Source organism: Balaenoptera acutorostrata, chromosome X, assembly GCF_949987535.1.
Source record: "Balaenoptera acutorostrata chromosome X, mBalAcu1.1, whole genome shotgun sequence".
NCBI lineage: Eukaryota > Metazoa > Chordata > Mammalia > Artiodactyla > Balaenopteridae > Balaenoptera > Balaenoptera acutorostrata.
The window spans coordinates 132919694-132943678 of record NC_080085.1 but is presented as its reverse complement, the minus strand read 5'-3'; the positions used below and the strand labels follow the sequence as shown (position 1 = coordinate 132943678).

The 23985-nt window shown below is 43.4% G+C and overlaps 3 protein-coding genes across 6 annotated transcripts in view; 2 read left to right on the top strand and 1 right to left on the bottom strand.

Annotated features, from left to right (window-relative positions):
• BRCC3 (BRCA1/BRCA2-containing complex subunit 3) overlaps window positions 1–12455 on the bottom strand; it is a 65896-nt gene extending 53441 nt beyond the window's left edge. Inside the window, exons 1-5 of one of the 3 annotated variants that reach the window (XM_007184609.2) lie at window positions 12262–12455; window positions 11554–11570; window positions 10770–10824; window positions 4427–4546; window positions 1127–1214 (exon numbers count right to left, since the gene is read on the bottom strand). In XM_007184609.2, coding sequence (XP_007184671.1) covers window positions 1127–1214; window positions 4427–4546; window positions 10770–10824; window positions 11554–11570; window positions 12262–12384 — 403 coding nt within the window. In that variant the 5' untranslated portion in view covers window positions 12385–12455. The remainder of the gene's footprint in view (window positions 1–1126; window positions 1215–4426; window positions 4547–10769; window positions 10825–11553; window positions 11571–12261) is intronic. The other 2 variants (XM_007184611.2, XM_007184610.2) reach the window with 2 other exon arrangements.
• A 523-nt stretch (window positions 12456–12978) lies between these two features.
• Window positions 12979–22991, top strand: CMC4 (C-X9-C motif containing 4). Of its 2 annotated transcripts, none has more exons than XM_028167104.2 (3): window positions 12979–13117; window positions 20190–20257; window positions 22625–22991. In XM_028167104.2, the coding sequence occupies exons 2-3, from the start codon at window positions 20200–20202 to the stop codon at window positions 22765–22767; spliced, it is 201 nt and encodes a 66-aa protein (XP_028022905.1). In that variant the 5' UTR covers window positions 12979–13117; window positions 20190–20199; the 3' UTR covers window positions 22768–22991. The 2 variants fall into 2 exon arrangements, with proteins under 2 accessions (XP_028022905.1, XP_028022906.1); XM_028167105.2 differs by lacking the exon at window positions 12979–13117 and adding an exon at window positions 19128–19261.
• MTCP1 (mature T cell proliferation 1) lies at window positions 12995–18928 on the top strand. The gene is made up of 5 exons (XM_007184612.3): window positions 12995–13117; window positions 18132–18283; window positions 18403–18573; window positions 18655–18706; window positions 18797–18928. Exons 2-4 carry the CDS (start codon window positions 18179–18181, stop codon window positions 18700–18702), a joined length of 324 nt encoding a protein of 107 aa, XP_007184674.2. The 5' UTR covers window positions 12995–13117; window positions 18132–18178; the 3' UTR covers window positions 18703–18706; window positions 18797–18928.
• Window positions 22992–23985: the final 994 nt, after the last annotated feature.

Here is a 23985-nt window from a genome sequence, read left to right as displayed (position 1 = left end):
GGGAAGATCCCACGTGCCGCGGAGCAACTAAGCCTGTGCACCACAACAACTGAGCCTGCGCTCTAGAGCCCATGAGCCACAAGTACTGAGCCCACGAGCCTCAACTACTGAGCCCACGAGCCTCAACTACTGAAGCCCGCGCACCTAGAGCCCGTGCTCCGCAACGAGAGAAGCCACCGCAACGAGAAGCCCTCACACCGCAACGAAGAGCAGCCCCCGCTCGCCGCAACTAGAGAAAGCCTGCATGCAGCAACGGAGACCCAACGCAGCCAAAAAAAAAACAAAAACAAAAAACAAAAAACAAAAAACAAAAAAAGAGAGAGAGAGAAAACAATTTTGTTACATTATACTGATTAGAGGGCTGAGGAGGTAGGTTGACAGCCCCAAGAGCTAGGATGATATATGTATCAAACAGAGATTGTAAACATCAGTTTTATAAATTTCACCCTTCACACCTTTGATTCTTCCAAATGGTGGTGTACTAGACAGTGATAGTCACAATCGGCAATTTTCAGTTATAGCTTATTTATTATTATTATTATTATTTTGGATACCAGCCAATTGTCAGGGTTTAGTCTTGATTTCCTGAATACTGTCAAAATGGAGTGCCAAGGGCTTCCCTGGTGGCGCAGTGGTTGAGAATCTGCCTGCCAATGCAGGGGACACGGGTTCGAGCCCTGGTCTGGGAAGATCCCACATGCCGCGGAGCAACTGGGCCCGTGAGCCGCAATTACTGAGCCTGCGCGTCTGGAGCCTGTGCTCTGCAACAAGAGAGGCCGCGATGGTGAGAGGCCCGCGGACCGCGATGAAGAGTGGTCCCCACTTGCCACAACTAGAGAAAGCCCTCGCACAGAAACGAAGACCCAACACAGTCATAAATAAATAAATAAATAAATAAAAGAACGTGAATTTCAAAAAGAAAAAAATGGAGTGCCAAAATGTTATCTCTATTGAAAACAATCAATATGACATAAATCAGTACTTTTAAAACAGCAAAATAAAAATAAGGACATTTGCTTAAGGATACTTAAATTTTGATTTAAAATAACCATAGCCCATGTAATGGAGAAGGAAAAATGATATTCACTTCTAAGAACAAAAAACATTGCAATCCCATAATACTTACCGACATGTGAAGGCCAAACAGTTATATGGGGATGGGAATGATACCAGCCCACAACTCTCATGGGGCGACCAGTTAGTTCAGCCAACCTGTGTGTCTGTCAAGGTATTTTCAACTTGTGGGAACACAATTTGTGATGCTAATAAAGGCTCAGAAAGCAACCTGAAGTTTAAAATAAACCTATCACAATTTAATGTCAACAAAAGAATGAAAAAAGGTCAATGCCCAGAATTTCCCAGACTTCCCTTCTAAAGCCAAAGGTATTTCTTTTTTTTAAATAGAATCCATTTGGTTTCCATTATTGTATATAGTTATATGCTCTTAATGCAATTTAGCTAATATTTGGTCACTCAAATACTTACCACTGTGCTATCTGAAAAGAAGCTTCTAAATCTTTGGATGTCACATCATTAACTTGAGTAATCTGTCCTCTCTCTAGCCCAACCTACCCTCATTCCTGAAAAAGTACAAAATTTTAAAAATTCATTTCATTTCTCTGTGGCAGGCTGCCAGTGTCAACAATAGCAAGTAGGGTGGTTTCAGAGACCAAATGAACAAAGACCCCCAGTTTAGTCTCCTCATTTGTCTAGAAATATCCCCCAAAAGAACATTTTCCTCCTTTGTTCTGGAAATAAAAATTTACCATAACTGTCTGAGGCTCTGACTTGAGATAAGAACTCGGTTGGAGATAAGAAGCTGTCCCCTTCTGTTGCTACTCACTGTAAAGTGCTGGTTCATTTTCCTGTGAATTACTTACATTGAAACCCAATAGTCCTTTCTATACAGCTAAGTGTAAGAATACTTTCTAGGGACGTCCCTGGCGGTTCAGTGGTTCGGACTCCATGCTTCCACGGCAGGAGGCACAGGTTCCATCCCTGGTCGGGGAACTAAGACCCTATGTGCTGCGCGGCGTGGCCAACAACAACAACAAAAAACTTTTTAAATAATTTTTTTTTAATTTCAAATGCCAAGAGAAGTTACTTAACTTCCCTAAGCCCACTTCTTCAGCTAAGGCGAGGGAAAGGACCGCCCGAAAGGATGGAAGGTGACTCTGCCCAGCGCTCAAGCAGGACAGGGGCTGGGGGCCGTCCCCACCGGCCACAATGCAAACCTCGTAATTCCAGGCGGCCTCGGGCAGGGGGCTCAGAAGGCTCTCGCCTCAGTAGTGTGGGGAAAAAATGACTCCTACACTGAAAGCTGCTCTGGTCCCACGCAGCAAATCTTCAAACAAGTATCAATAGGATCTAACCGTCCCCGGTAATCTAACAGCATCCCAGAACAAAGCTCAGAAAAATATGTCTAGGAATACAAAGATATCCAGCCCCCAGGGGAAAATCATAATGCTGGCATCCAATCTAAAATTACCAGGTGTGCAGAGAATTGGGAAAATCCAACCTATAGTGAGGAGACAGAGAACAGATTCATGGCTCCCATGGTTTGAGGTGTGCAGGGTGAGGGTGGCTATCCAGGGGAAGCTTGAGGCAGATCTTTACGGTAATGGAACAGTTCTGCACCTTGACTGCTGTGGTGGTTTTTTATATATGTATCTCTACACATATGACAAAATGGCATAGAACTACACACATTAATGTCAATCTCCTGGTTTCCATATTGCACCGTAAGTTATGTAACATGTAACCTTTGGGGGAAACTGTGTAAAGGTACAGGGACCTTCCCATACTATTTTTCCAACTTTCCATGAATCTATAATTATTTCAAAATAAAGAGTTAAAAAAAAGATGCAAAAGGTACACATCATAAGAAGAGATTGATATATCTGATTATATAAAAGTGCAACAAGAACAATTTGATTGGGAAAAAACACACACATACCGTGAAAAAGCTGACAAAAATCACTATCCTTATCACAAAAGGCTAACTTTCTTAACATAAACTATAAATTATTAAGAAAAATATTTCCAAATCAATAGAAAAATGGGCAAAGGAAATAACCATATAATTCAGAGAAAAATACAAATGACTCCTAAAAATTAAAAGCTGATCAAATTTACTCACAAGAAAAATGCTAATTAAAATTGCAACAAAGAAGATACAATTTTTTGCCAATCAGGTTGGCAACAACCAAAAACTTTGATTTACCAGGGCCTCGCAGCACAAAAACAAAACTTTGATAACACACAATGTTTGGAAGGGTGTGGGGAAACAGATACTCTTGCACATGGCTAGAGGGTAAACTGGTCAAACTGCTACAGGTGCAAGTCGATATAACCTTTGCCCCAGCAATTTCACATCTAGGAATTGATTCTACAGATACACGCACACATTTGTGAAATGCAATGTCCAAGGTTAGTTGCTGCAGCCCTGTCAGTAAAAGACTGCAAATAACCTAAACATCTGCATGAGGACAGCACAGCCATCCAGGGCTGTATTATGTAGTCATAAGAATGAGACATCTCTATATACTAATGTGGACAAATCTCTAGATACACTGTTAGGTAATGTCATAGCTACCATATGTATTAAATACTTTTTAAAAAGAAAATATTCTTATATGTTTCTGTATGCACAGAATTCATCCGTAAGGACACATGAAAACCTGATACCCCTGGTTATGTCCAGGGAGGGATGGTGGGGGAATTGGGGCACAGAGGCTAGAGAGAAATACTTACTTTGTATACTTTTTTATACCTTTTAAAGGTTGTATCATGCATGTTTTCTACTTTTAAAAGTTACTTTTTAATTGACTACAAGATTAACTTAATCTGAAAGAATGATAAATTACTAAAACCACTGATGCAAATTTAATTTGTTACAGTTGAGGTATGGAGTCCATATCGTAGGAAGCAAATGTCCCAACTGATCGCTCTTTGGTTATATTTAACATGGAATATTGCATTCAGTTCTCAGCACTGCATTTTTTTGAGAGGCAGCCTCAAAAGAGAATCTCCAAAGGAGAGAGACCAAGATAGTGAAAGGCCTAGAAACTAAATGATATTACGAAAACTGTGGGGGCGGGGGGATGGGGTAGACGGGGCAGAGGGGAGTGGAGAGGAAGGAGATAGGGACTCCCCAGAGAGTTCACTGTCATAGTATTGGACCCTGGGATCTTTTGGCATTTCAAGAGCAGAAATGTTAGAAATGTCCAGTTCTTCCAATAAAAGCCACTCAAAAAGAGAAATGGAGAGAAATTCTGATTAACCAAGCAACTGGATCTAAGGGGTAAATATGAAAACTGGGAAAGAGTCACTAGGAAGAAAAGCTGTGAAATCTGCTTAAGCAGCAAACAGAGGAACCTGGAAGCCTCAAAGCACATAAAAGCTTCTTATCGACCAGTAAGGATATCTCTGCCTCTGTCGAGGCTGCAGACAGCTGCTCTGGAGAAATTTCCACGCGATCCTTCCTCTTATCAGAACGTCGCAAGATGATGACAGAATGAATGTGAACAATTCTGACGGTGTCAACCTAAAGGAAAATCCACAGAAACGTTTACTTCTGTCTCTCTCGGATAACATCTCTCCCTGCAATTACGGGACTGCATCGTATTACATTATCAGGTTAAAGTTTCCATCTTAGAAAACAGGCATTTTTTCTCATGAATAACAGAATGTTTCAAATAAAAGACATCGGACCTCAATATATACATTTCAAAACAAAAATATAAAGGCTAATGTTTAGATCAAGGGAGGACTTTTGCAATGATCAACTAACAATCATTTGATTTCCAACTATGTGCAGGAATACAAGTCAGAGTGCTGACAATCCAAGTGTTCAAAATGCTAACATGTGGTTGCACAGCAAGAATCACACATGAAACTACACTAAAATAATACAGTAAATAAATGCTGCAGGAGCCCAGAGGAAAGGAGTCTCTTAGATTAGAAAAAAATCTTTACAGAAAAGGCAGACGAGTGTTATCTATTTCCTGATTGTCGTGTGTGTGTGTGTGTGTGTGTGTGTGTGTGTGCGCGCGCACGCACACATATAGATAGAATTTCTGTAGATGCCAAATAGATGTGAATGACATGTTTGGGAGACAAGTTGGCCAGCTCATTTAGGTAGTACAGAACTTGAGGTGGAATGGCAGACAGTAAGGCTAAGAAAGAAGGTTAGAATGAAAATATGCAAGGTCTCAAATGCCAAGCCACGATCTGCAGGATGACCTAGAAGGAAGGACATTATTTCAGAGAGCTTGACCATGAAGCACTGGACTAAGTGTATGTCAGAGATGGAAGAAACAGACTTGAGGTTCATTGAGAAGCAAGGATCCACAAGATTTGGTAGCTTATGGACCATGGGTGATACAGGACAGCAAACTGTCAAGGATGACTCTGAAGTTTCAGGGTTGAAACTAGGTAGAACAGAGAAGGCAGATCTAAGTTTAGAAAGGATCAAGAAGGAAGGGACATGAGTGTGTTTTCAGATGAGCTGAACTGAGATGAGAGGATGTAAATAAAGGCAAGGAACAGTGTGGGGGCGGGGAGCAGAGGTCCAGGGCGAATCCAGGGGGATACCCATGGCATAGGATGGGGTACAATAAGAGGAGCCAGGAAGGAAGACAGCAGTCAAAACCAGAACAAGGAAATCGTTCAAGAGTTGCAGGAGAGGGCTTCCCTGGTGGCGCAGTGGTTGAGAATCTGCCTGCCAATGCAGGGGACACAGGTTTGAGCCCTGGTCTGGGAGGATCCCACATGCCGCGGAGCAACTAGGCCCGTGAGCCACAACTACTGAGCCTGCGCGCCTGGAGCCTGTGCTCCACAACAAGAGAGGCCGCGACAGTGAGAGGCCCGCGCACCACGATGAAGAGTGGCCCCCGCTTGCCACAACTAGAGAAAGCCCTTGCATAGAAATGAAGACCCAACACAGCCAAATAAATAAATAAATAAATAAAGTCAGGAGCTCTTTAAAAAAAAATAGACTTTTAAAAAATTAAAAAAAAAAAAAAAAAGAGTTGCAGGAGAAAAGGTGGGTATGGCATTGCCAGACGTTGCCCGGACAAGGGTGAAATCTGAGACAAGATTTTGAAGTAACATATAGACCTACACTGTGCAACACAGTGTGGCTACTGAGCTTCAAATGTGGTTCCCTTTCATGCCTTTTTTCACCTCATGAACTCTTTCATAGACTTTAAATTCCTTGCTCATCCTATAAAGAATGAATCATTCTACCCTCACATACAACTTTTCTTATAATACACACACATGTCTGGCAGGCACAAAGTATACAATAAGGAAAATCAAAAGCAGAGACAGAAAGACACTTGACCTTCCAAGGAGCAACAAGACAAAGAGCTGACTTTTGAACAGAAACAATCAAAGCATAAAGAGAATGGGTGATATGTCAGAGTGCAAAAAGAAAACATCTGCCAACCAAGAACTCTATGAAGAGTTCTTTGAATAAGAACACATCCCTCAAAAATGAAAGCAAAATTAAGACATTTTCACATGCAAAAAATTGAGAGATCATTATCAGCACAGAAAATACTAAAAAGAGAAACGAAAATCCCAGATAGGAAAGAAGGAATGAAGAACACTGTAAAGGGTAAAATATGTGAGTAAATACAAATGAATGCTAACTGTACAAAACAGTAATTACAATGTCATGTGGGGGGACTTCCCTGGTGGCCCAGTGGTTAAGAATCTGCCTTCCAGTGCAGGGGAAGCAGGTTCGATCCCTGGTTGGGAAACTAAGATCCCACATGCCGCAGGGCAACTAAGCCCACGCACCACAACTACTGATCCCGCGTGCCACAACTAGACAGCCAGCATGCCGAAATGAAGAATTCGTGTGCTGCAACTAAGGCCCGACACAGCCAAAAATAAATAATAAATAAAAAGTCACTCTGCCCTTTAAAAAAGAAAACAAAAACCAAAAAAAACCCCAAAAAACAATGTCATGTGAGGCTTAAAATGTCCATATAATTAAAATGCATGAAAACTATCATCCAAAAGGTGGGAGGATGCAAATGAAATTTAAATGTTCTAAAGTTCTAGTACTATCAGTGAAATGGTAAAAATAGTAATTTGTATTAGACTAACAAATCAAGAATGCATATTGTAATATGTAGGATAATGACTAAAAGGAGAGTAAAAAATGTTATAACTGATTAATGGAGGATCAAAGGAGAATAATAAAATATACTGATGAATCCAAAAGAAGTCAAGAAAGGAGAAAAAAACAAAACAGAGAAGTGGGTCAAATAGAAAGCAAAAATATGACAGCTATAACATATATATGTATATGTGTGGGGGGGTATATACATATGTAATTACATTAAATGTAATTGGACTAAATAGTCCAGTTAAAAAGATTATCAGATTGGATTTTTTTAAAACTATATGCTGCTAATAAGAGACACACTTTAAAATATTAGTACACAGAAAGGCTAAAAATAAAAGGATGGAAAAAGATATGGCATGCCAACATTAACTAGAAGATAAGGTTGCTGAACTCATGAAGTTTAATATCTAATTTGCATGGTACAAATTGACATAGAATTCAAGATGAGGACACGGACTCTTGAAAAATAAAATTACATCATTAAGACTGGGAATGTATTTTAGTAGGAGTTGATGCCCAGCATGAATTTTCTCTGTCTCAGAGAAAGTTTCAGTGCCTAAGAGGAATGCGTAAAAGAAGTTCAGGATAGGGTGGTGAGACCAGCCCAGGAACAGATCAAAAACAAAATGAAACAAGCATAAATAAAAGTCACAAAGGACTGATGGATGTCCCTGAAAGTCACAGGTAGCTGAAGGGTTTGAGGAACAGACTGTTGTGGTCATAGTCACACAAGAAATAAGATATTCCAGCTGGGCTAGATTGGTCTCTATGCTTTTCCAGTCTTGGAATTAAGGTACTAAAGCCCAGTTCCTTTTGCTCTTCTGCCTTGGTACAGATAAAAGGTCAGCAAACTATGGCCTGCTTGGCCTCCCTCAGGTCAAATCTGGCCACGTTCATTCATTTATGTTCCAGTGGCTGCTGTTGCACTACACTGGCAGAGCTGAGGAACTGCTCTGTATGCCCCACGAAGCTAAACATTTACCATCTTGCCCTTTACAGAAAGTCTGTGCCCCCTGGCATGGCTCTCCATGGATCACAGGCAGGTAACACTAATTTCCTCCTGTAGGGGATGTATGTTAATTCATACAACATGTATTTATCAAGTATGTACTAGATGTGAGGCACTACATGAGGGCCTGACTATACCAAGATAAACAGGATACAGTAGTCACATCCAGGAAGACAGACAGGTAAACAACTCTAAGACAACATATATGCACTGCAATAGATATGCTCAAGGAGCTAGCCTACAGGTCAGGACAGGTTCCTTCAAGGAGGCAGGTGGCACCTGGGATGAACTGCAAGGAATAAGGAGTTAGCCAAGCAGACTTATGTTCTCAAAAGATCACATCCTAAGTAGTCAAAAGAAAAGACTAGAGGTGAGACAGACTCACGGCAAGGAGACCAGTGGAGAGGCTGATGCAGTATTCCATAAAGGAAGTGATAAGGACCTCAACTAAGGTAGCAGTTGTTGGGATGGTGCATTGGAAACAAACGGTAAAGCAATCTACATTAATGGTTCTGAATGGCAGGCAGTGGTTCCCAAACTTGGCTGCACATTAGGATCACCTGGGGAGCTTTTTAAACTCCTGCCACACAGGTCTCACCAAAGACCAACTGAGTCAGTATCAGGATTTTGTAAAGATTACTGGGTGATTCCAAGGTGCAGCCAGGTATGGGAACTACTACGGCAGGAGGAATGCTGGAGGAGAGGGTTTGAGGAAGAGGAAAGGTTCAGTTTTGAACACGTTAGTTTAAGATGCCTGTGTCTGGATAAACGTGGATGTCCAGGAGGCAGTGGAGTATTAAGTTCTGGAGCTTGGGATAATTCATACTAACCATCACCTACGGGCCATTAACAACAACAAGTCAGAATGGCCAACGTTGGCTACCAATCATGCGTCAGGCACTTGGAAAGTGCATTTCGTGTATTAATTTAATTAACTCTCCCCATGACCCAGTGAGGTTGGTACTATTGTTATGCCCATTCTACAGATGAGTGTTTTACACACATTACCCAGATCCAACTCTCCCAACAATTCTACGAAATTGGTGGCTGTCATCATCCCTGTTTTGCAGATAAAGAAAGCAAAGCTCACAGATGTTAAGTAACATGCCCTAAGTCACACAAGTATCAGAGAAAAGTATTTGAAGACAGATCTGTCTAACCTCAATGTCTGCTGCAGGTAAAGCCATAGGGGAGGCAAGGCTGGCCAGGAAGACATTCTGGGAAGAGGAGGAGGTGAAGGCAGAAACTTGGAGAATACCAGTATTTGATGCATAGGCAGAGGAGGAAGATTCCATAAAGGATGAGAGAGAGAGGGGAGGAATGGTAGACACAGCAAAAACAAAACAAATAAAAAACCCCATGAGAGTTCAGAGTTCTGAGGACAAAGATTAAGTAAGATAAGCACCAAGGAATAATCCATTGATGTAGCAATGAGGAGGTGGCTGGAGAGGTAGAACTGCAAACTGGAGGGTGGTTGCTTTCACTGGAGAAGGTAAATCAGGAATGATTGCAGCCTATTCTTTTAAGAGGTCTGACTATTAAAGGAAGGATACAAGAAGCAGTTAACTACAGGAAGATACAGAATTGAGAAGTTATTTTTCTTTCCTTTCTGAAAATGAGAGTAATTTAAGCACAGTTGTATCCTAAGGGAAAAAAGCCAGATGACAGGAATAGGTTGAAGACTCAGAAGAGAGACAAGATATTTGATAAGCAAGGTCTTTGAAGAAGCTGCAACTCTGAATAGGAAGTGGACTTCTTTCCTTGATTTGGGAAGACTGTACATGGGGGTAATAATTAGATGGAGTTGTTGCCTGATAGCTTTTATCACCTCCATTGTCTGCTTGGTGGGAGAAGAGGACATAATTTATTTTTATTGTATTTTACAAAAACGTTGGTCTGCAACAGGTTGGGAAAAAATTAACTGGTCCTACACCACAATTAGGTTGAGAAGCATTATACTCGACCATAAAAGCTCGAGCATGCCAGAAAAGGCAGGGCAGGGGGACTTCCCTGGTGGTCCAGTGGTTAAGACTCCGCACTCCCAATGCAGGGGGCCCGGGTTCGATCCCTGGTCAGGGAACTAGGTCCCACATGCCACAACCAAAGATCCCACACGCAGCAACGAAGATCATGCGTGCCACAACTAAGACCCGTGCAGCCAAATAAATAAATAAATATTAAAGAAATAAAAAGGAAAGGAAAGGCAGGGCGGGAGTGCAGACAGGTTGTCTGTAAGCAGAGAGGGGTTGCCTGAGTAGATACTGGGACTTGGGATAAAAAGATAACAATGATGTGAACCAGATCTCAAGGATGTGAACCAGCCAAGGTCTACAGGAAGATGGGAGAAGGGCCAGAAAGCCAGCAGAGGATAGCAAGGAGGAGAGCTGACAGTGGTTACTCATCTTGACCAAGTAATAATAATTTGCTAGAAAGAATAGAAAATTAGGTCCCATTCCTACTGAGTAGATTCTTCATCTGATTTTCCTAGAGAGAACACCCCACCCAGCCAAATGTGGGTCTGCATGAACTGGGTTAATCCCTGGCTGAGATCATCAAACAGAATACAGAAATCCCTCCCCAAGTGCAAGTTTTCATCATGCAAAATTATAGCACACGTACCTTTTCAGCAACTGTGCGCATATCAGTTCCAGTATATGTAAATTTGGGGTCACTCCTTTTGGGGATAAATTAGAAAAAAAGGGAACTGAGGTTTGGAATATAAAAAGGTATTAAAGCAAAGTAACAGGAATAGCGGTTTTTGCAATGAAACAGCAGAGACAAAGGAGGAGGAGGGAAAGTAAACTGAGGCTAGAGCTGTGCTCATATGTCTGTTAGAAGGACTCTGAGACATATGCGTAAGTGGCGAGTGCATAGTTTTCATGGGCAAAGCTAAAGTCCTATAATCCTGGGTATTAAGGAGGTGAGTTTGACAAGGAGAAACTGCTGTGCTCTGACGTTTAAATAAAGGTAGACCAAAGCTTTCACCACCTCAAGCATTCAAGCCGCTGCGGATCTCTGAGATCACTGTAGGGTCCACCAGGGGGAGGCAGAAAGCCATTGACAATTTAGATAGAGAAATGGATTAATAGGGGGAAATGTCTCCTCATATGCACATCATCTGCCACAGAGAGCTTTCACAGGTTCACTTATGATCTTGGTTCCCCCAACCATATTTTTCACATAGGATCATACATATCTCAACTGAAAATCCTCCTACTAGAAAGTAAGGTGGAAAGCAACTTTCAGGGTTGGGGTGGAATTGAAACTGTGTTCTTGAGGGAGCTCCACAGTCATAATGGTAACTTAAAATACAACCTGTACAAAACATTGCGAAAGTTGTGATAATTTTGAGTTAACAATGACAAAGAGATCAAAAGATAGGAGTAAACAAATATAGTCTTACCTTGGGTCATCATTCAACTAGAGTGGGAAAGAGCAGAAAACATTATTGATCACATTAAGTGTATTAGATGTACATGGATGCAGATAATATGAAAATTAGGTTATGTGTTCCTGTACACCGGCATGAAAGACTGGAGAATTCTTACTTCGGATTGCCAACAAGTAAGCTCTATTTCCTCATCCTCTTTCACCCCTCTGCAATATTTAACGCAGTGGAAACTTGGGATTCTTGGAAACCCTCACCTGTCTTGGGTTATTTGGAACCGAACCCTCAAAATGAATCCTAGAGGGAAGAGTGGAGGCGAGGCTAGGGGCCCTAATCGTGGTCAGCTGCTTCCTGATACACTGATGTCCTCATTATAAAAGATCGTCTTTCTGATCTGACTTGCAGTTTTGGTCAATGGGGTGATAACTCCAGACCTAAAGAAAAGCCACAGACTACAAGAAAAAGCGAGCCTCCCATCCCTCCCCCCCTCCCACTCCCCGAGGCTTAGGAGGATCGCTGGTGGCTTGCGGAAGGGTAAAGAAGCCTTAAGCGACGCGAGGAAACGGGGCCCAGGCGACAGGACCATCCAAAGGATACGTCCAAGGATCTGAGTCAGGAGTGCCTGTGGCCTCCGCAGCCCTGGGCGCTGGCAACACCCAACCAGGCGACACGGTGGGGCTGCTCAGCAGGGTTCCGGCCGGGCTTACTGGCTGACTTACTCACCTCCCCTATGCACAGCCCCATCACCTCCTCCTTCTCTGTGCTCAGAGCGTGGTTGAGACAAACTAGGAAAGCATCCGACTCCAGATGAACCGCCTGCACCGCCTGCACCACCTGCACCGCCATCTTGGTCTGGTCCTGCTCACGTCCGCCTCGGGCCCACTCGGGCCTGGCCAACCGGCTGCTCCGGCGCTTGGGTTCCGTGGGGGCGGGGCCTGGGGCGCGGGGCGGGGCGGGCGGGCGCGCGGGGGCGGAGCTTGGGACGCGGGGGCGGGGCCGGCCCGGCGGCACCTGGGAAACGCCCGCGCCGGTTGGGGCAGGCGTGGCCGTCGGGGCAGAGGGCGGTGGCCGGCCGCGGTCTGGACGTCGGGCCGGGCGCGGGGGGCGGCAGGGAGGCGGCGCTCTCGGGCCGCGGGCGGACGTGGTCTGTGAGGAGCGCCCGGACGGCCGGGCCGGCGCCTCCTGAGCGCCGGCGCCCATTTTGCCCGCCCGCCGAGAAGAGCCGTGCGCGGCCTACACGCTCCGGGGACCTCCCTCAGGCGGCATCGCCGCGCGCGCCGGCCTCTCGAGCCCAAGGGACGCTCTTTTGAAATTCGGTCCTGAGTTAAGGTTTTCTTTTATTTTGTTTTGTTTCCAAGTTAGGGGCCCTGAATTTGGGACCACTCTCTTTCCCTGGACCACTTCCGGTGGCCGGCCCGCGCCCCGTAACTTCGGTTCGGTGACCTCGGCCCGGAATGCCGCTCGGCTCGCCCCGGGCTCACGTCCCGATCCCGGCTTGAGTGGCCCGGGGTGGGTGACCTGAAGTTGTAGCCTCGCTGCTCTCGAGGCGGATAATTAGCCCAAGAAACACTATATTCATGTGAGTAACCTCTTGGCAGAAACAGTGTTATACTGTGTCTGAAAAAGTATCACTCCTAAGCTTGGCGGCTGCTACTTTCTCCAAAGGCTTTTAGGTATTTATTTGTTCGATACAGGGAAGGGGAAAGGGGAACTGAAGTTTCTGTTCGAGGTCGGATGTATCGCAGATCGCAGCAGATATGCACAAGTTTCCTCAGCTCGCCTTGTCTCGGTGATATCAGACCTGGTGAAATTATATGTAAAAGTAATTTTCTTTTGAGGTGTGATAAACATGCAATAGGGGACAGTACACATCTCCCACTCCCGAGGCTAGGAATTACACGCGGATTCTGGGAACGATTCGAAACCAAAGAAAAATCTATGCCGTGCTGCCGCCACGGCCAGTCAGTGCCTCTGTGGGTTTGATCTGCTTCTCTGTTCCGTGTGTAGTTGGGAGACAGGCGGACAGGGCAGTACTGGAAAGGGAACATGCCCAGGGTGCTGCTGGAGGTGTTGATGCTTTGCTCTTTTCTCCCAAGTCAGTTCCAACCCCGATCTCCCCACAAATAGGGCCCACGTCCAGTGGAACTATCTGGAACATCCATGCCAGCAACCTCCATTTTTACCTAATGTTTAAGAATCATATTGCACATCCTTCCATGATTAATTTTGATAATGATGAAGCTGGGGCGAAATGTCAAGTGTGCAATTACACTGGACCCATCTAATTTTTCTCTTAAGCTTCAATTTTACAGCATATATTATTTTCAATGGCTATTCGCGGCTAGTATGCCCTGCGCTGATGGTGCAAGTATGGCTGTTCTTATTTTTATGTTTTGTGATGGGACGTCTTGCGTTTATAAGCACTTTTAGGCAGCTTCGAGAAGAAAAACACCTTTTGTCTATGGTTGGTGTTAGTCAATCTCGTATTCCACAATGATATTCTCTAACTTTTATAATGCTCATGGCTGCATTTTACAGCTCTAAAGTTTAATTGGAGTAGAAAAAAACTATTAACATTTATGGCAAGCTTATCATGTGCTAGACACTCTACTAAGCATTTGTATACCTTGTATGTGTAAACTGCCCCAGTTGGAATCAGCCTCTGCAACTTCCTAGCTGTGTTACCTCATGCAAGTTAGCTAACTTCTCTGTGCCTTACTTCCCTCATCTTTATGTGGGGGTAATAATAGTATCCATCTAATGGGTGACTGTGAAGATTAAAAGAGTCAATATATAAACATGCAGGAAGTGCTAGGTAAGCGCTGACAGTTACGATCAATTTGTTCTTTAATTCTCATTTGACATCTTAGAAAACTGGAGTGTAGAGAGCTTAACTTATCCGAGGTCACAGAGCTAGTAAGTGGCAAAATCAGCATTCATACACAGGCCGGGCTGACTCCAGGGCTTGGTAACTTCACCCATTGTAAGTAGATGAGTTTATTAACTGACTTCAAATAAAATAAGTGTATTCAACTGATTCATGTTTAAAAACTGTTCAAACACCTGGAAATTAAACCAAATTATACTTCTTTTAAAAGACACAAAATAATTCATTCTGTAAATGAAAAATAATGGTTTTACTTGCATTACGTACCTAAGCAAGCCCTTCTGTGTGGTCTGTCTACTTAAAACATAGTTTACAAACTGCCTTACTAAGAAATATTCTGTCTAGGCCAGTGTGGTCCCTGGCCGTGGCATCAAGGTAACCCCCACGGGGACAATCTTTTTTAGTGCATTCATGGGTAATAAAGGTATATAAACCCTTTTTTTTTTTTTTTGGCCGCGCCGTGCGGCATGCAGGATCTTAGTTCCCCGACCAGGGATTGAACCTGGGCCCCCTGCATTGGGGCCGCAGAGTCTTAACCACTGGACCGCCAGGGAATTCCCTATAAACACTTTTTTGAATCCATTTGAATTTGCAGCTGGTAGTATTCCTTGAGTTGAGTGGAACAGGTTTATGTTCTGTGTTTTGTATTGCACATTGTACCTAAGTTTATCTCGAGGTTTTCAGAGATTCATCTTAGTTCAAGGGGTCCTGGATTTTGTGCACAACTGTCATATGGAGGAGAAAGTTCTCTAGTCAAATAAATTTGGGGAATGTTAAAATAAAGGTTCTTTACTGCATAACTTGCCAGAGCTTTTACTGTACTTACGTGCTTTATGATTCTACAAGATTCCCAAACTTATTTGACCAAGGAAAAAGTTAGGGGCAAGTGTTCCAAGGATCACTTTTAGGGAAACTGTATTCCATTCATACAACCTGCGATTTTGTGGCTTTGATCTTAATCCCTCTCACTGAGCCTTGGCTTTTCTCTGCTGAGGCTCTTGATTCGTGCTCACAGGGCAGCTTCTCAGTCCCTTGATCACTGCAGTTGCCTTTCGCTGGGCCTTCACGCTGTCTCTGGTAGCGCATGCAAGTCCAGGGTTGTGTGCTGGCGTTTGTTCCCAGGTTCATCCTGCTGATGCCCAGCATGTTGTCCTTCGGGTCACAGCAGCACACCACGCTGCCTTTCTTCTGAGAATATTTTGTAGTGACTCATAGGCCTCTTTGTAGTGATTCTTACTAACTCAGAGCATCCAATTTGTTTGCCCTCTATGCCAGTGGAATTATTTCCCTTTAATGTCGGTATAACCAGTAAAATTTTGCTTTTCATTCAAAACAGATTTAAATGTCAATGTGTCAACGTGTTAGTTGTTGCTAGGACCTATCTGTGAAGTTGAGATGGTCCTAAAACCCTTAACATTTGGTTTCTACTTTGGGGGGGGCACGTGTTTCTTTTGTACTCAAAATTCAGACTTTAATATATTTTATTTTGACATTAGTATTTACTGGGTTTTGTTTTTATCTCTACTTTCCAAAATCTTGGGGAGAAAGAGAGGCAGAACAATTGCATCTGCTAAATGGAAAAAAATGGCTTTGAACAAAATAATGTATAGCTATATAACAGACCCAGAGAGTCACTCTCTACCCATGCTCATGTGGCCTTTGCCTTCCCTCTCTACTCAGCATACGTATCCATCCACTCACAGGAACACTGTTTGACTAGTATTTGAGGCTTAGGGTGTCCAGTGCTGTATTATTCCTTCTGTTGAGGTGCTTATAACACTGTACTGGGGTGGGGGGGGAGGCGGACAGGACTTGTGAAATAAGCAGAGCAAAATGTGAAGCAATTTATAATTAGCGGTCAAATCTGAGTTTTAGTTTAGACATAAATGCTACAGTATTCATAAGAGGCAGGAAGTTTTCATCAAGAAGGCAGGCACCTGCCTTCTGCGGTAATAGTACTGAGATAGGCAGAGAGGCCCGGGGAGGAACATTAGGCGAGTGGAAAGCGAGAGCAAGGATACGGCGCTAGACATGATGAACCTGGTATTGGGGGAAAGTTGGTCTCAAGTACAGTGATAGTGGTGCTTGCTGGAAATGGTGACAGGTGGGGTGCACCAACTGAAGAAGAGGAAGAAGTCCACGATAACTCACAAGTTTTGAGTCCGCAGGATCAGGAGAGGCTGTGTTGCCACTGCGAGAAATCAGGATTTGGTTTAGGAGAAGGTGTTCCACTTTAGGTGAGTTTGAAATGAGAGAGCCCTATGAGACAAAAGCTACGATGGGCTCGGAGTCAGGTCCACTCAGGGTGCAATGGGCGAGGCAACTGTGATGCTCGTAAGTTATTCACTACAATCAGACCATTTCCTACGTCTATAAAAGACATTTTCCACTTACCTTTTAGGGAAGGTAAACTAACAATGTTAAGGAAAAACAACAACAAATCAGACTCAGATTGTTGTTCTTGAAAAGAAGGCTCGGTTCAGCTCAATTAGTTCTTCTTTCTGGCATCATCCTGTGTTCTGGCATCTCGTTTCCTCTTGACAATCTCATTTTGAGGGTTTAACAACCTCCCAAGCTGTGCTGCAGTCCCTCTCCTACCTAGAGGCCGCCTAATGGGAATAGGAGGCCTCTGGTTTTGGAGCAGATCCCCCAATGCCGTGTCTGCGCTCTGCCCAACGTAGACACCCAGTGAAAGTGCGCTGTGACGCTGTAAGCTGGCTCCAAAAGGTTCATTCCTGTAAAATGCAGCTCAAGTTGTTGTGAGGCCCTGAATGAGATCCAGACCTGGGCGGAGGATCCTTATGGGGTCGGAGCTGAGTCTGCGTTATGGAAAGAGTTTGCCCAGAAGGTGTGCTTCCTTTACACCTCCCAAAGGGCAGATGGGCTTTTCTGACCTTCTGACTTGGGAAAACAGAATTTAAACCCACGCGTCTGTGGAAAAATGGGCTCCTATGACATCCTGAAGCATTATTAAAATGAAACAAGGACCTAGATGGGTGACTATCATTTGCTGTCTCTCAGCTCTGAATCATCATGATCCCCAGGGTCTGTTGCAACTGAAAAATTCCATGATGCGACCATAAGTATTTTCCCTAAAATGAAAACTCCCTTCTGGAAATGCCTAGCCATTATAAGTAACCTTTCTAAGCAAACTGATAAATAGGTCGTTTGCCCTTAAAACAAACTTCTAATTTCAGTTTAGAAAGCCATGCACATTACATGATTTGACCTTCACAGTCTTACCTTTTAAAATGGAAACTGCTTGGAAGGGGCTTTTACCTGGAGAATATGGCATGCATGTGTCTGTTATACTGCTTTCCTGCCCAAATAAGTGTGCCCTTATGCGCACTCCTGTGCATATTCCGTTGCTCACTACATTTTGTCAGATGCTGCTTGCTGAATGCAGAGACTGTGAGACCACTGCCCGGCTTCCTGTAGCGCTAGGCCTACATTTCCACGGAACCCCTCACCTAGCAGAGTTCTTGAGTGCTTCGCGGTCAGCAGCATCAGCCAAGGTTCTGCCTGAGTGTCACTTCAGTGTCTGCCAGGGAGCTTCAGACGTCCTCAGTTCTGTTTAGGCTGTTCAAATAGACATAGATGAGGTTTGCTTCTAGTTGGTGGTTGCTAGTACCAGGTCACCTTGCTCATTGGTGAGTTCATTCCAACCCAAAAAGTCACACCTGTGTCCTGTGCGCGGGTGCTGCAGGCTTAGGTGGAGAAAAGCAGGGCTAGAATTGGAATCCAAAGCCCAGGATGGCAGGAGAGGATGTGGGGGCTCCACCCGATCACCTCTGGGTTCACCAAGAGGGTATCTACCGCGACGAACACCAGCGCACGTGGGTGGCCGTCCTGGAAGAGGTAACTGTTTACATTTTGTTTCTTTCTTTCTTGATTTTTGCTTTCAAGCAACTTGGTTTCTAACCAGTCTCAATATCCTGAAGTCTTTGGTTTTATTTTTGATCGTTTCTTTCCATTAGGAGACGAGTTTCCTAAGGGCACGAGTTCAGCAAGTTCAGGTTCCTTTAGGTGACGCAGCCAGGCCAAGTCACCTTCTCACCTCCCAGCTACCTCTCATGTGGCAACTCTACCCCGAGGAGCGCTACATGGATAACAACTCTCGCTTGTGGCAGATCCAGCATCATTTAATGGTACACATGTTGCTTAATAATTTTTCATTGTACTGGGACCCTTATAACAGAGTACTCTATAAACTTTTCTTTTTCTGACAGGTCAGGGGAGTACAGGAGCTGTTGCTTAAGCTTTTGCCTGATGATTAATCTGGTATGTATTTCTTTTTCTCCCCTGTCCCCACCCCCCCCTTCTTCTTTTTCACCCTATTCGATTGTGATTTTAATGATCTTTTTTTTCCAGGTGCTGGGATTCTAGGAAGATATGCCCCTCTGTTCTGTTCAGTATATGGCAATCACGTCATCCACCACTGCAGTGCACCCACCTGTGGGCCTGGGGGGAGGGAGTGGGTTGAAAAACTGCTCAAGAACACAGAAGTTTAGGAAGGGTCATGAAGAACACCGAAAGTGGAACTGCAGAGAAAGGGTTATGCAGGCAGAAAGCAAGTCAACAAAAGCACTTAGTTAGGATACGTAACTTGAAATTGACTCCTTTGGAAATTGCCGTAGAGCCGTTAATGGACATCATCAGCTGGAACTGGGGTCTGATGAATCCCACAAAAGTCAGCACCTGCCACAGAACAGATGCCCTGACCACCAAGGACTTGGTACTGGTTTAGAGAGAAGAGAGCAGCTCCTAGCAGCATCAACATCTATTTGTCGCTTATTTGCCCTGCAGCAATTCACCTGCCTTTCCTTCTCCCATCCTGTAAATATCCTAGGTTTTGCTCCAGTGTTTCCCATCCCAGTACTGACCTAACTTGGATCTACTAAGAACTTAGGGGGCTCTGAGAAAAAAAAAAAGGGGGGGGGGAGATCATTTGCATTAATGAAATTAGCTACAAAGGCTCCTGGGCCTTTTTCCTTTCTGAAATTGTGTCTTCAAATTTTTAGAAGTTGCTGATCAGAATCGTGGGCACTTAAATTTATTCTCTGGTTACAAATATTTTAAATAAGTTGGTTTCTGTAAGAACTCCAAAAAACATTTTAGCTGCTTACCTAGCACCTTTCTCAGGAAGTAATAATGGCACCAAATATTGCTGATTCACTACCTGATAAAGAATTTCCTGAGTTAAAATACTCATAGCAGTTTATATACATTAAAAGAAAGGTTTTACTTTTTAAAAAATCTTGGGAATAATAGCTATCACGTCTTGAGTCCTTACTGCCTTCCAGGCACTGTTCTATGCACTTTATATACTGTATCACGTTTAATCCTTCCATCAATGCTTTCAGGTAGGTATGATCCCTATTTTACACACAAGTAATAAGGAAAAAGGCTCAAGGAGTTAAATCATTTATCAAAAGTGGTTCTCTGAGTGACAGAGCCGGGCAGTGGGCCGACTTGTCAGGCTGCAGCACCGGCTCCTCTAGCCCAACGTTGGTTTACAATAGTCAAGATGAGTTGAAGTCAAGGGTTTTTTTTCCCTATGTAAAGCTATTTATATCTTCCAAGCCAAATGGAATATTATAAAAATACAGTTAATTCATCCTATGAGGAGGAAGAATATTTTTTAGTGTAATTGTTTTCCAGCAATTGTAAGAGCATACTGCTTGTCTCAGAAGAAAATTCCATCGAGGGGCTTTAAAGTCTTTATGTATAAAAGACAAAATAAAAATCATTTTTCTTATTTTAGTTTTCTGGATATGCCGCAGAAGGATCCGTGCCAGAAACAAGCCTGTGAAATACAGAAATGTTTACAAGGTAGTATGTTAAATGCTTTTCTATATTTATCGACTTTATCTGTGAACTAACAAGAGAACAATTGTTCTTTTTATCAGCAGACTATATTAACTCCTCTCAGAATGTAATATTTCTGTAACTAACTTATCTTAAAGATTTTCCTCACTGTGTCTTCAAGGATGGCAGAAAATAAAAAGTGGCGTGACCTAAGCTCGGGATTTACAATCCTGGTTGTACATTTAGAATCACCTGGAGGGCTTCAAACACTTGCCTAGAACAGTTAAATCAGACTCTCTGGGGGTGGGGTCTGGGCAGGAATCAGTCTAAAAAGCTAACCAGGTGATTTTAATGTGCAGCCAGAGTTGAGAATTACTAAGCTGAACAAAGTCCTTTTTAAAAAAGACTAGTTTTAAATGGGTTGGTTAGACTGCACTGTGGCTGACAACTCACTTTTTAAAAGCAGTCAGGTTAGAAGGGGTGAAAATACAGTTGGAATTCAGGCAGCTAACTCTTAAAGGCAAAAGTAAATCAGCTAAAGCGTATTTGATGTCAGTGATTTGTCCATTTTGTTTTAAATAAGCTGATAAATTTGACCATATGCTAGAGGATTTTACTTTTTTAAATCAGCAAATGGTTACTAGCAGAACAAACAGAAAAGGCTACAAGGCTATCTGAATTTGAAAACTGACTTTTTGGATAACTTTTTCCCATTACTAAAGTAATAGATAGAGATGGATGCCCACGAAAATATAGAAAGGGAGGAGGGAAAAATGTTCAGAGTTCACCCAAAGACTCACCACCAAAGAAAACCCTTGTTTGTATATTTCCTTTGACTTTTAACTTTCATTCTTGGACTTTTCATTTTATGGTGTAAGCAATATTTTTAAAATCTTTTAATCTGAAATGTTAATGTATAATAATAATGCCATTTTATTCATCCTTTTCTTCCCTTCCTCCAAATTTAAGAAAAAGGAAGGGGAATTCCCTGGAGGTCCAGGGGTTAGGACTCAGCACTTTCACTGCCGTGGGCCCGGGTTCAATCCCTGGTCAGGGAACTAAAATCCCGCAAGCCTCGAAGCGTGGCACCCCCGCCAAAAAAAAAAAAAGAATTTTCTTCCCCATTTCTTCTCCCAAATAAATTCTTACCTGATTCTATCTGATTCTTACCTGATTTGAATTAGCAACATACAGCTAAAGGAGAACACAAATCAAGTTAGAACTGGTTACACCCCCCTCACTACAATGTGGGTGGATTGAGAGCTAGAAGGGCTAAGAGTGAGCATTAAGTACTCCCTGGATGACAAGCTCAGTTGTAAGGGCTTTAAATAATATTAAGCTTTAATCCTTGCACCCATGAGGTAGATACTACTGTGACCCATTTTTATAGATAGGGAAATCAACACAGAAGCTATGTAACTTGTCTAGGGTCACAGAACTATTAAGGGGCACAGTGATGGTTTGAACCCCTTTGGTCTGGGTCCAAACCTGGACTTAGCCACCCAACCATACTCTCTTTCTAATCAGAATTGTCTTTCCTATCCCAGGCTAACTCCCATGCACCCCATTTTAGTACTGGGGGACTCATCACCTGCAGTTGACCTAGGACCTTTAGGTCAAGTCCTCCTTGACTTAGGGTCTATGTATAGCAGGGATCTGCAAATGTTTTATGTAAAGGACCAAACAGGAAATATTTTAGGATTTGGAAGTCAGGAGGTCTTTGGGTGTGTGTGTGTGTGTGGGTGTGTGTGTGTGTGTGTGTGTGTGTGTGTGTGTGTGTGTGTGTGTGTCTGTGTGTGTCTGTGTGTGTCTGTGTTTCCAACCTTTTGCAAAACCCATTCTTAGCTCAGCTGTAAAAAAGAGTGGAATTCAACCCTGGGGCTGCAGTTTGCCAACCCCTAATGCACAGACTTGGTAGGGAAGGTTCAGCAGCCACCTTAAACTGAGTGCAAAATAATGTGCATGGTTCCTGCATTTCTCTAATTCACCAAATTAACAAAAGGGATTAGTGACCAAACACACACACACACACACACACACACACACACACACACACACACGAGAGAGAGAGAGAGAGAGAGAGAGAGAGAGAGAGAGAGAGAGGGAGGAGGTTAAAAACCACTGCCCTGGAAAAAGGCACGTAAGTAATCAGCGTTAAAGAAAAGGAAATTATATGTAAAAATACCTTTCGACCACTTTGTACATCATACTTCCTTATTAACCTGTTGATGGGTCTCTAAATCAGAAAGAATTCAGTGGACTTGGCTACACCCTCTTTCCTCCAGGTCTGTAGATACAACAAAGTGAAAAGGACTGGGAAGCTCAGATCTAACCCTCCCTGTGCCCCAGTCCTATGAGATCATGACTAGGGTCTGTGTATCTGTCTTTCAGCCAACAACTACATGGAATCTAAGTGTCAGGCTGTCATCCAAGAACTGCGTAAGTGTTGTGCTCGATATCCCAAGGGAAGATCTCTCGTCTGTTCAGGATTTGAGAAAGAAGAGGAAGAAAAGCTGACGCTGAAGCCCACATGACAGTAAAGTTCTGCTGAGAAGCAAACTGCTGCCCCACATTTCCACCACGCGGGTTTTATCTATCCTCCTGACTCTTTCTTCAGGCCAGGTAGCAGCAAATATCAAATGAAAAAGTCAACTATAAAAGTTAATATGCCATCTATGCAGAACAAATATAAATATATTAAACAAATAAGTAGAATGTGATAAAACTGAGCTGCTAAAATAAACCTTTTAAGTGAAAATTTTTGGTTTGGTATATGTGATATGTTGACTTATTGTTACCGAAGTCAGATTTGGCTGCTTGCCACTCGAAAGCCAATAATGGAGAGACAAGTGTCAGTGGAAAAGGTGCTTTAATCAGAAAACCCGGCAACCTGGGGAGAAGGTGGGTTTGTGTCCGGAGACCAACCCCAAAGATTCTGCTCAGCCATGACATTTTTTTTGGGTTTTTAAAAATTTATTTATTTTTGGCTGCGTTGCGACGAGCGGGGGCTACTCCTCATTGCGGTGCACGGGCTTCTCATTGCGGTGGCTTCTCTTGTTGCGGAGCACGGGCTCTAGGCACGGGGGCTCAGTAGTTGCGGCATGTGAGCTCAGTAGTTGTGGCTCGCGGGCTCTAGAGCGCAGGCTCAGTAATTGTGGCACACGGGCTTAGTTGCTCCGTGGCACGTGGGACCTTCCCCGACCAGGGCTCAAACCCGTGTCCCCTGCATTGGCAGGCAGATTCTTAACCACTGCCCCACCAGGGAAGCCCCACCATGACAGTTTTTAAAGGGAAAAACGGGGTAAGAATCTCAGTGAATCATCAAGGAAGGACGTTGGATTCTGCATCATTCTCCTTTGCATGCAGACTGGCTGACTTTCTTCAGATGTTTTCTTGCCCGTGTGATCTGCGTGCAGGATTGCTTAGGGGGGCTATTGTGGGTAGAGAGCTAACTACTTCTATCTAGGAACAGAATCAACAGGTTAGACAAGGCATGGTGTGCTTTCAGGAGAGTATAAGTCAGGAGTTAGGTTAAACTGCCTGGTGATCTCATTCCTATAATTAGGTTCTTTTAAGGTTACAGGGTAACAGAAATGGGCAAACAGGAAAGGGGTAAAAGAGCTGCTTTCATTATAACAAAATATGTATTTGGTTTTTGTCTCCATTCCTGGCACTGTGGTCCTAAAACCCTTGGAATTTCCTAAGTGATAAGTGCAATAAAGGTGTCTTCTGTTATGTTAATGAGACTTTTG